Genomic DNA, 12737 nt, shown 5'->3' with positions numbered 1-12737 from the left:
CATTTCAATGAAGTTGATGTTATAGTAGTATATTATAAAGCCCTAGGAATCTGTGTTTAAATTCTACAAAGAAACATACATCCAAGATTCCATTTATTTATTTAGACTGAAATTTAACAGAAACACTCCTAACAATTCTAGATTATCTCCTTATTATTCCCTATTGCACATATTTTCCTCTTTGAAACCCTTTATTAGGTATTCTTTTCAGTTTTTAATTATATAAGATTGTAATAAAGTATTAGAAAACTGTTTACCAGGTAGTCTTCCTATCACTTTTGATGGGCATACAGAATATAACACAAAGTTTTGGGTTGGAATTTAACAACCTTGGATCCAAATAATTCCTCATCTTAACACCTGGAGCTGCATATTTACCTCATCTAAAAAACTCCTGCACACCTGCTGAACAAAATTAAACATAGTGAGTGATAAAGCATAGGAGAATTGTTTAGTGTTCCTTCAAAGAATGTACCATTAAAAACCATAGTATTAGGGAGCAGATGTAGCTCAAGTGGTTGAGTGCCTGCTTCCCACATACAAGGCCCTGCGTTCAATCCCCGATGTAAAGTAAAATAAAGTACAAGTAAGGAAGAAGTAAAGTAAAAGTAAAATTTAAATAAAATAAAATCCACAGTATTGCAGCAAGAGAAAAGCAATGTAAAACATATAAGGGATATTCAATAGGATTAAGTGCCAATTTCTCATCAGAAACCAGAGACAAGAGGGCAGTGGTATGATATATTTAAGATACTGCAAGAAAAAAATGGCCAGCCAAGACTCTTTTATCTGGCAAGACTGTCTTTCAAAAATGAGGGCAAGATTAGAATATTTACAGATAAACAGAAACTGGGAGTGTCTGTAACTAAGAGACTGGCTTCGCAGGAAATACTAAAGGGAGAGCAACTGCATGAAAAGAAAAGACAGGAGAGAGAGGCTTGGAAGAGAGTCTAGAAATGAAGATTATATCAGTAAAAGTAATTAAAAGTGTAAAAAGAGTGGTGAAAACAAAATACAATAGATAAAACCCAAAGGACAAAATGGGTGAAATAAGAACTGCCTTTACAGTAATAACACTGAATGTTAATGGATTAAACTCCCTAATCAAAAAGACATAGACTGGCAGAATGGATAAGGAAATATGAGCCATCTATATGCTATCATACAAGAGACTCACCTTAGACCCAAGAATACCAATAGACTGAAAGTGAAAGGCTGGAAAAAGATAGTCCATGCATGCAGTAACCAAAACCACAATATTACTCCATCTTAGAGACTGAAATTATCTTAGAGAGATATTTGTTTCTACTTAACAAAAGATCATTTTTGTTTTTTAAAAATCATGGCCTTTATTGACTTTCCCTCCAAAGAACCTCAAGAATTAAAGAAAGAAAAGTAAAGAAAAAGTACTTACCTTTCCTTTTTCTCTTGATATGTAGTGGTATTTTATTTATGATAGCAAATTTATCAAAGTATAAAGTAAATTTATAGAACTATGGGTCTAGAAATATTACGCAATATTCTTTAGTGGACAGTTATTTTTACATTAACTATGATTCCTAACAACTATGATCCAGAATATCTGACAAGGAACTGTTCTTATAAGAACTGTTCCATAAGGAAAGAGAGCAAAGAAACATGTATGGATTAAACAAGTAGGCATCTTTCAATCTCACCCACTCTCTTCTTCATAAATGCAAAACAATCGAATACTTGTCTCTAAATAATTCAAGTAGTATAGGCACACAGTTATTGGAGTGGGGAGTAATATCTCCTCTAATTTCCAAATAATATTTAATATATGATTACTTACATACACTCACTAAGGCTGAATTCTAGAAAATAAGAGGGTCTCAACTAAACATAAACTGTAACATAGGAGTCCAAAAATACATGTAATTTGCCAAGTATTTCTCAGGAACAAAGTTTCATTTTTGTGTCACACTCTCCATCTTCTGGAATAATGGCATATACCACTAAATCCCAACTCTATTACTAACTAAACCCACATCCAGCCAGAGTCTTTCTTTTTTTCTTAAAGACTTCATTTATTTCTCTCCCCTTTCCCCCCATTGTCTGCTCTCTGTGTCCACTCGCTGTGTGATCTTCTGCGTCCACTTCCACTATCAGACAGCACTGGGAATCTGCATCTCTTTTTTGTTGCATCATCTTGCTGTGTCAGCTCTCCCTGTGTGCGGCGCCACTTCTGGGTGGGCTGCACTTTTTATATGTAGGGTGGCTCTCCTTGCGGGGCACACACCTTGCACATGGGGCACCCCTACACGGGGGCACTGCACATGGACCAGCTTACCACGCAGGTCAGGAGGCCCTGGGGATTGAACCCTGGACCCTCTATATGGTAAATGGACGCTCTGTCAGTTGAGCCACATCTGCTTCCCCAGAGTCTTTCTTAACACAAAGCTCCAATAAAATCCTACCATGAGATTTGAAAATTATTTGCCATGCCTATTATTCAGCTGAAAGAAGAAATAGAATATAGATTACTAAGAAATAAAATGTGGGTTGTGCAGGGGGAGGTGACGCTGAATTTATATAGAATAATAAGAGGGATTGTAAATATGGGGAAATGGATAGAGTTGATGGTAACACATTCTAGTAAGTATAATCAACACTGATGATTTGTAAAAGTGGTAGTGGCTGAAAGGGGTAGTCTAGGGAGGTCAATGTCAATGGAAAGAAAGCAAAATGATAATCTAGGGACTGTATAACCCAGAGATTTCAGTGGTAAATGATGACTGTGGTTAATAGTACAAATACAAGAATGTTTTCTATTACAAGGTGTAAAGAATATGGAGATACAAGGGGAAAATATAACTAATCTAATGTACAGACTACAGTTAACAGTAATATTATAATATTTTTACAGCAATGGCAAATAAGGTACCATATCAATCCTAAGGGTCAATAATGGGGGATATAAGGCAGGCATGGGATTTTTTCTTTTGGATTAATGAAAACATTCTGAAATGGACTGAGCTAATGATAGCACAACTCTGTGATGAAACTGAGAGCCACTGAGTGACAAATCTGGATGGATTAAACAAAGCAGGGGACCATATAACACAGTGAACGCTGAGGTGAATGATGGACTGTGGTGAATAGTACAAATATGAAAATAATCCCTCTTGAACTATAACAAATATACAGTAATAATACATGGTGTTAATAATAGGATGTTTTGTGAGAAAAGCACACCAAATATAAGCTATGGCTATAGACAGCCATAATATTATAACTATGTTCTTTTATCTTTTGTAATAAATGTGTCACAACATAAGGTGTTGGTGGTGGGGCAATGTATGGGAATCCTCCATTGTTTGCATGGTTGTTTTGTTAACTCACAACTTCTCAAATTAAAAAAAAAATTAAAAAAGACTTTTTTATGTATGTCTGTCTTATATGCAAATTTTACCTCAAAGCAAAAAAAAGAAGAGTAAACAAATATTGAACTATAATGAAACAGGTACAAATATTTAGAAGAAAGTCTTTGAAGTGTATTAAAATTAAGATGGATTGATAAATATGTAATAATGCAAGTGTAGTAATTATAAATAGTAGATACAGGTGGTTGGTATATGAGTATTTACTATAAACTTCAACTTTTCCATATGTGAAAATATTCATAAATAAGAGGATATGTACACTGTAAATATTATCTTTAAATAGTTTAGTTTAATTTTTCCAAAAATTCCAGTATTACTTACCAAACTAAAATTTTCTAAAAATTTTATGAACTAAATTTAAATGAACTAAAGTTAACTAATCTATGTAGTAAAGAGTATTATATAAATGTCAATTAATTATAGCCTATGAAGAGTTTTCTGTGTAAATTATAGATGGTAAATAAAGGGTAGATGGTAAATAAAGGGTAGGGTTCACACAGACTCAACCTCTTTTTTAACCTATCATTACTCCTATTTAAGTAAGATTAAATAAAACATCTGAATTCTACCTCTCCTCTCACTATTAATAGAAGGGATAAAAGGAAATCTGAATCTTAGTAAGTCAGTCCAGTGAGAAACTGAGGGACAACTACTAAAGCAAATAAAACATTTAATTAATGATCCTCTTTTTACTCCCACTTAATTTTTATTTCAACTTCCTTAACAAAAATACTGGCCATCAGGATGCTAAAAGCCTATAAATTTACACCTTGAAAATATTTCTTCTTATCCAGGGAAAATTGTGAAGTCAGAGGCAATAGCAGTGATTATTTCATACAAATATATTTGTTAAAAATTCTTGGAAGACTTTTCCTACTTCAAAATTAGCTACAAGTACCAAAAAACATATGATGCAATAACAACAAAGGTTTTGGTGAGCTTTTTTTTTTTAACATTCTGCATCAATTTATTTTAGAATTTAGGTTTGCTTCAATATTATGAATGTTCTCATATTAATAATGTATTAATAATAACTTATTATTTGTTCTTTCTTAAGCCTACAAAGCAGTAGTATTTGGAGAGTAACAGTTGAACATACTTGACCATTTATTTATCAAGTGCCTACAATTCTTTTAAAGAAGAAATGCAAATAATGGATCCATTTGAGGAAATACATAATGAAGATAAGGGCAGTATCTGCTATAATTCTAAAACTTTCTACCTTATCTCCAAGTATAAATTATTCTTAAAGATAAAGTGATAAGCAAAAACAAGATTACCAAAAATAACATTTAGTTTACTCTCCAAAATTACCAACTTTTTGCCAAAAACAGAGATAAGGTATTTTGAATTAGCGTTCTCATTCATACATTTTATTTCCACATGTACATTTGAGGGGCTTTTTAAAATTTTTGAATGGTAAAGATAGTTATCAAAAATTTATTGAAAACAAAAAAATTTACTGAAATTTAAATTCTAAAAATAATCACATTGAAATAAAATTTCAGCTTTTCTAAAGCAAAATTAGCTTTTACTGGTTAAAATTAAAATTTAATTCAGTCAAAATTTAAAACTTTAAATTAAATTTAATTTAGCTTGTGGTTATGAGTAAAATAATTGTTCACAGATTTCCTAAGGAACACTTTCAAGTATCAAGATTCCTGAAGAGCATCTACATATCATCTATCCATCATCAGTAGTCTATAACCCAATTTATCTACTTGTCTTTCATTAACTTTTTTTTTTAAAGATGTTTTATTTATTTCTCTCCCTTTCCCTGCCACGCCCCCTCCCGCAGGTGTCTGCTCTCTGTGTCCATTCATTGTGTGTTCTTCTGTGTCCGCTTGTATTCTTTTCGGCGGCACCACGAATCTGTATCTCTTTTTATCGTATCATCTTGCCGCGTAAGTTCTCGGTGTATGTGGCACCACCCTGGGCAGGTTGCACCCCTTTTGCGCTAGGCAGCTCTCCTCATGGGGCACACTCCCTGCACGTGGCACTCCCCCATGCAGGGGACACACCCCCGTGGCACAGCACTCCCCATGTGCATCAGCACCGCACTGGGCCAGCCCATCACACAGATCAGGAGGCCCTGGGTTTGAACCCTGGACCTCCCATGTGGTAAGTGGATGCTCTATCCATTGAGCCAAATCCGTCTCCCTCCTTTTATTAACTTTTAAACAAACAAGTCAAAGGTAAAAATATTAAGCTCAACATTTAGTTCAAGAGTATGACATCATATAACAAATTACTCTGTCAGAACTGATTAACCATTTATAAGAACTGGATTCTTAGATGAAATCCTGAGAACTACTAATTAAGTCCATATTTCAAGCATTTGAGGACCACAGCACTACTGTTGGTAACCCCTAAAGAAACTGAGCACTTCCAGTCAATTTACTTGAATGAGAGCTTTAGCCACTCCTCAAAGGACAACAGAAAATCATCAATGAGGTAGAAAAGAAAATACATAGTGAATAAAAACCTAGTTTTTTTTAAAAGGGAAGAACTCTTCAATCTAGGATTAAAATGTATAATTTCATAAACATAAATAAAAATAAAACAAAATCTTAACCCAGGAATGGTAGATTGCAAGATCCTTCTTATAACTTGAAAAGACAATTTTTAAAACATCTTATCCAGGAGCCAGCAAACCTATACAATTCTCTATAAGAACTAGTGAAAGCTAGAAATAGATAAAATACTAAGAAGGAATTTTAAAATCTATGATCAGTTGTTAAAGGAAATGAATTACAAATTTTTTTAAACCTGGCATTAAACAAGACACACATACATGTATTTCTTCGCACTACTGCTGGAGACTGCATACAAGTTGCATGGATCACAGACTGGATTCATGTGACAATTCTCATATTTTAAATCACTATTTGCCATATTTCTTTTAAGCTACATAAAATACTTCCTTATATTTCAATCAGCTGCAGTATTTTGCTCCCCACTTAGGTTTAGGATTAAAGCAGACTACGGGTTATTATGGAGTCATTGACGATATACTTTAATTATTTACAAACTTAAGTGATATTAGTTTTCTAAATTAGGTGATTTGAAAGAATGTTCTTATTCAATTATCTCTCTGAAATTACCCTACACAACAGTTTATGTTGTTCTTCAGGTAAATCTATTGTAAAACAGACAATGCATCTTTGGTGTCTGGCTGCTCTGGCTTTTGCCATTTAAATTAACTAGGGGAGAAACAAATGTGGTTCAACCAACTGGGCGCTCACCTACCACATGGGAGGTCCCAGATTTGGTCTCTGTGCCTCCTAAAGAAGAGAAGCAGACACCGCACCCACTTTAACGAGCTAAACACACACCAGCCGCAATGAACAGACACTTAAACAAGCAGATGCCACAAGCCAGCAGACACCACAGCTCACAGGGAGCAGATGTGGCTTAGGCCTCTGGGGACTCACCTCCCATGTGGGAGGTCCCAGGTTCAGTTGTCGGTGCCTCCTGCAGAGGGGGAGGGGATACATTTTTAAAAATAATTTAAAAAGCAAATAAATCTTTAAAAAAATAAAAAGAAGTAAATAAACTAGGTATGACTATCAGCATCAAATTTGTTGACTAAAATTGAAACAAAGGCCAAACAAGAAAGAATATACAGGGAAAATTTAAATATTCTAAATTCTTTTAAGAATGAAAACAGAAAGTAAAATAACCCTAAAATTTCCTGGTAGATTTTCTATTACTTTTTTTTTTTTTGGTTGAAATTATTTCTACTGTAAACATTGTACATATAAGAAAATATAAAGAGTCGAGAGATTACTAGATAGTTTTCTGTTTCAGGCCACACCAGACACCTAGAAGTCCTTGCCAAAGGCACCATAACCTATTAGAAAGGATACTGGGTTCTAGTGGCAGATCCACTACTGGTTGACTAGCACTGGGTGAGTCACTTAAGATGTCTGGATTCTCTCTGACCTTGCCTCTTCATAATTTAAAAATCCATAGTACATGCATAATAGGTTTAAAATGCTATGCTGCTATTAAGTGTTAGTTCACTTCAGGGGCATATTCACTACCAATGTTCAATAAAGATCAGCTATGACCCATAAAGAGGACTTCAATTCTGGTTCACGCTACCAAAAAGAAAGGCCTTTCCTTGGGGCAATTACTCTGTTCCAGTGGTTCCCAAACCTGGCAGCTCAGACAGATATTCCAGAATCACTACTTCCACAAATGTTTCATCTCAAGTAGACAGAGAAACTTATTTAGTCTTAACTTATCTCCAATGAGATACTTATTGATTACAAAAGAAAAAATACTAACTGTAATAGAAATCTGGCAGACTACCTTAATCAAGTGATCAAAGTTATCACCAGTAACGGGAAAAATTAACACCCTGTGACTCCTAATATGATACAACTAGAAGAATGCATCTTTCTGTGATACTTTCATAAAAAAACATAACCTGAATTTAATGAGAAGAACCCCAAACTGAGGGACATGCTATAAAATAACTGGATTAGAAAAAAAAGGATAATAATGAGACAGTTGGCAAAACTTGAATAAGGTCTCTAGATTAGATATATAGAATTGCATCAACATTAATTTCCTGTTCCTGTGCTATGGTTACATAAGAGGTTAACATTTGGAAACTGGGTGAAATTTCAGCTCATGGAAATTCTTTATACTATTTTTGCAACTTTTTTGTAAATCTGAAGTTATTTTAAAATAAAAAGATGAACAAGTAAAGACCAATTATTCAAAAAAAAAAAAAGTTTTATCTCTGAGATTAAACTCAGGCACCCAAGAGAAACCCTCCAAAGCATATACATTTCTTCATTTGAAAATCAGACTTGGAAGGGATGAAAAATGATCCGTACCCAGGAAATGACTATTATTTCCTACCAACGCAAGAAGTTTAGTATTGCCCAATTTTGTCACTTAATCTTCCCTTTCATTCTATGCCCAAAGTTAACCTTCTGTTTCTGAAGATAATCATCCACAGACACTAACCTTTTAACCTGATCACACAGCAACCCTGAGAAATTTACATAAATTATACTATTCCAAGGGACAGAATAAACTAAAACAAAAAGATTCAAAACAGAGCATTTAAACTAAGGTTTATAAAAGAGAAAAAGGTCAACTAAAAATCAAAACCGTTCTATTACAGGTATATGTTGGGAAAATAAGCATGTTAAAAACAAAAACCTCCCCATTCCTTAGGATATCCATAGTTCTTAATGGTGAACTGTCATGATTTTTATAACTAACCCTTAAATGGCTCAGAATTTTATGTATGTGAAGAGAGAGAGAAATACAGAAATAAAACAAATATGGTAAAATGTTAGCAATTAGTCAAACTAGGAAAAGGGTCTATAGGGTTCATTTTACCAGTCTTGTCAGTTTTCTAAAGGTTTGAAATTTTTCAAAATAAAAAAATAAGAAAACAAATGCTACTTACTAGGTGTTTAACTTTAACTGCCTGTGGAAAACCAGAAAGTTGTGAAAGGATGGGGCCCGGCTGTGCAAGTTTGATTTGGACTGGCGTGTCAATGGCAGGCTTGTCAGATGTGGTGCCACCAGAAGTAATAGCAGGTTTAAAGGACGGAAGACAAATAGCTGCAGGTGAAGTTTCTCCAAATGTTACTGATGGAAGGGCCAGCGTTACTGCTCCTCCAGGGACAACTGGTTTTTCAGGCTGAAGTGAGACTGTTGTAGCTGTATTTGGTACAGAAGTCACAAGTGGTTTTGAAGTCTGAAGCAAAAGAGTTCCAGCTGTTGTTCCTCCTGGTACACCAGCCGGACCCACAGAATGAAGTGTTACAACCCCAGTTTTTGCTGCCCCTGGACCAGCAAGTGGATTCAGAGTTTGCATGGACATAGTTCTGGGTGTTGTTGCTCCAGAAACAATAATAGACTTTTCAGACTGGATTGAGGAAACTGCTGTTGTCACCACAGGAGAATTTACTGTAGTGGTGCAGGTAGCAATAACTACCTCACTAGAAGTCTGTTGAACACACTGTTGAATAAAGCTCTGGGAGTTAGGTATAAGTTGTCGTAAGGCAATTACACTTTTCTAGAAACACAGGAAAAGGGGAAAAAAGAACAATGGTAACTAAAATTAGCTGCTAGTAAAGCAAAAAATGTTTTATTTCATATCTTTACAATATAATCAAAAACACATTATCAATATAAAAAAATATACAATATAAAAATGTATCAAAAGCATATCAAGAGTTTCTGTCAAGGAAACCTGGTATCACTTGTTTATATATGCTGTCAGTATCTAACATACAATAAATTTTAAGCCCAAAGGTCTTTTATTTTTAATACAAAATTTTATCTCATTAGTAAATTTATTTTGCACACCTCACTTATCAATTTGGCAAAATAAAACACTGTATTATTATATTGTTTGTATGCATCTAAGCCCCATAACAAATCATTAACTCTGGTACCTACAGGTTTATTTACACCATAGCAGAATCTAAATCTCTTTGATAAATAACTTCAAACCTTGCATAGAAACTCTGTTACCTACAAGTTTATTTGCACCACAGCAGAATCTAAATCTCTTTGTTAAATAACTTCAAACTTTAGATAGCAATTTTATACCAACATAAAATTAATACAAAGTGATTTTTAAAATCTGAAAGTTTTTTTAATTGAGCTAAAATATTTTCTGACTGGATTTTAAGTCTATGTCTATCACTCTATCTGATTAAACAGTAAAGACAGTTCAAACTAAAAGCTAGTAGGTTCTGACTTTTAATCACTGGAGTTTTTTGTTTTTGCTTATAAGTAAGGATAAAAGATGCAAAAGTAGGTAGATGGTAAGTTCTCTTTTGGGGAATTTAAGGACTATTTTGGAAGATTTCCTTGTTTTGACACTTAAATTCAGTCAAACTGCCTATTACAAGGCAGAAATAACACAAGCACACACGCAAACCCACACACAAACAGTTCCTACTAAGAAACAAATGAGAATTATTTTTTCCCTTCTTTTACGTTATATATAAAGATTGAAAAAAATTCTCATCTGAAAAGGTTTTCAAAAAGAAAATACAGGGAAGCAGACTTGGCCCAATGGATAGGGCATCCACCTACCACATGAGAGATCCACAATTCAAACCCCAGGCCTCCGTGACCCATGTGGAGCTGGCCCATGTGCAGTGCTGATGCGCGCAAGGAGTGCCCTGCCACGCAGGGGTGTCCCCCGTGTAGGGGAGCCCCACGCGCAAGAAGTGCGCCCCATAAGAAGAGCCGCCCAGGGCAAAAGAAAGTGCAGCCTGACCAAGAATGGCGCCACACACGGACAGCTGACACAGCAAGATGATGCAACAAAAAGAAACAAAGATCCTCAGTGCCGCTGATAAGAAGTGGTCACAGAAGAACACACAGCAAATGGACACAGAGAGCAGACAACTGGGGGGGGAAGGGGAGAGAAATAAATAAAAATTAGAAAAAAGAAAATACAAAGGTTAATGAAAGAAAGAAACAGAAAATCCACCATTAACTTTTTTCCAAGGTTTAAAAACAATACAAGATACATGCTTTGGAAATATAAGAACAAATGAAGTGATTTACTTAAATATGTTTAAACTAGAAACCTAAGATGAGGGGATCCTTAAGAAAAAGAGAATTCAAAAGAAACATTTACGTAAAAAAGACTTAAAGAAACAACAATATAAATGTGTTTCCGAATTATCTCTTGATCACCTGCCCAGGGGTAAAGTTAAATGCTGAATCTCTCAAACCTATGCAATATCCAGACCCAAAGATTCTCAAGGATAATAAAAACAAAACAAAGCGAAACAAAAACTCTCAAGAAATAAAAGCACAAGGCTTAGGACCTTAGGAAACAGATTTTTTAAAAAAATTCATGGTAGTATTTGGTAACTTATGGGTAGTGTTATCTATCTGATTCTACTTAGTCTAAATTCTGGGACTTACTGGACCTGTAACTTTAGTCAAAAGTGTCAATTTAAATGGTTTTCTCATCTTTAAAATGGAGAGTATTATACTATCTAGCACTTATTCTCAATGAAAATTTAAGTGCCAAGGAGGCAAATTAAATGTATAAAGTATCTAGCAAAACAGCTGAAACACAATAGGTACTTGCTGATAATTTCACTTGTTCTCCTTATGTCTCCAGTAAGTATGACAAATTCAAAAGAGCTGTCAGTGCTACACATAATACCTACATCTCACAGTAGCTTGGCTTTGAAAAAGACTTTGAATTCAATCTCAGGAAGAATTGCCTCTAACATTTCAACAGATGTTACTTCACAGAGCAGCCCATCACATTTTTAGACAAATATATCTAATTCTGTGTGCTACAGAGCTACAAAGGTCTTATCTCTTTCATGGAGATGTGCTTAAAACATTTGATATTGGGTTTTATCCTGATCCTTCAACCTTCCCTTGCCAAGTCTTCTCTTGCTAAAACATTCTTAGCTTCTTAGCACAACCTAGTTTCCCTCTTGGGGATAGTTTCCACTATTTTAAATAGTGGAACTATTTTAAATCCTGAAACTGTGGTGCTCCACCACTTTTCACTCTTCTTTCATGAGGGAAACAAAAGGAGTCTTCCACTGTGAAGCCTCTTTCATTTCCTCTAGACAATTAATTCAAACTTTTCTAAGGGCAACTCCTCATTCCATTATTTCAAAATTCATAGGATGAGTCTCTGATTCCCTATAGCCCCAGGTCTTTAATGACTTTACAAATTTTAACTGAATTCCTTTTTAGCTTCTGAGCATCAAAAGAATATGTGTGTATATATGCATGTGTATAGTCTGCCTAAACAAACTCTCATTGTCAAAGTTGCACTCCATTAAACCCTATTTAATTCAGTAAATTTCAAAGTATATCTACTAACAAGGTAAATTAAAACTTTAAAAATAATAGCCCTCCCATCAAATTTGATACTATGTGGCTTATTCTAAGAGAACATGAGTCATTAGAATAAAAACTGAAGGCTCCATTTTTAAAAAATTCAAGAGTCCTTGAGTATATTCTTGTACAAGCAATTCAACGGTATAATCATTGTTACGTTCCTGAATGAGATATCATTTTGGTTTGCACAACATGTTCAATACAAAGATTATGGACTATGAAATACTCTACAGTATATAACAGTACAGAGGGGATTCTCCAACATTGCTAGTATCATCACCCTGAAATGCCATCATATCTAAACACTCAGGCTTTTCATTATTTTAACTTAATCTAATACAAACAATTTCTTCAAGGTAACAATAATTCTACCTTAAGAAAAGGGACTAAGTGAGGCTGAGGTGAAGACTTGAGTTCAATATACAGTTTCCTAGTAAATTCTTCTGCTTCAATTTTTGCATC

At 34.5% G+C, this 12737-nt stretch overlaps 1 protein-coding gene across 3 annotated transcripts in view; it reads right to left on the bottom strand.

The window, feature by feature from the left end:
- The window catches only part of TAF4B (TATA-box binding protein associated factor 4b), a 173604-nt gene that overhangs the window by 121089 nt on the left and 39778 nt on the right, over nucleotides 1-12737 (bottom strand). For all 3 annotated transcript variants that reach the window (XR_011645958.1, XM_004465145.4, XM_004465146.4), the window contains 2 exons: nucleotides 12648-12737; nucleotides 8839-9453 (listed from right to left, as the gene is read on the bottom strand). Coding sequence is in view for 2 of the 3 variants with exons in the window: in XM_004465145.4 (XP_004465202.1) it covers nucleotides 8839-9453; nucleotides 12648-12737 (705 nt within the window). In the remaining variant the exon portion in view is untranslated. The remainder of the gene's footprint in view (nucleotides 1-8838; nucleotides 9454-12647) is intronic.

Source organism: Dasypus novemcinctus, chromosome 16 (assembly GCF_030445035.2).
Source record: "Dasypus novemcinctus isolate mDasNov1 chromosome 16, mDasNov1.1.hap2, whole genome shotgun sequence".
Taxonomy (NCBI): domain Eukaryota; kingdom Metazoa; phylum Chordata; class Mammalia; order Cingulata; family Dasypodidae; genus Dasypus; species Dasypus novemcinctus.
This window is presented reverse-complemented; position numbering and strand designations above follow the sequence as displayed.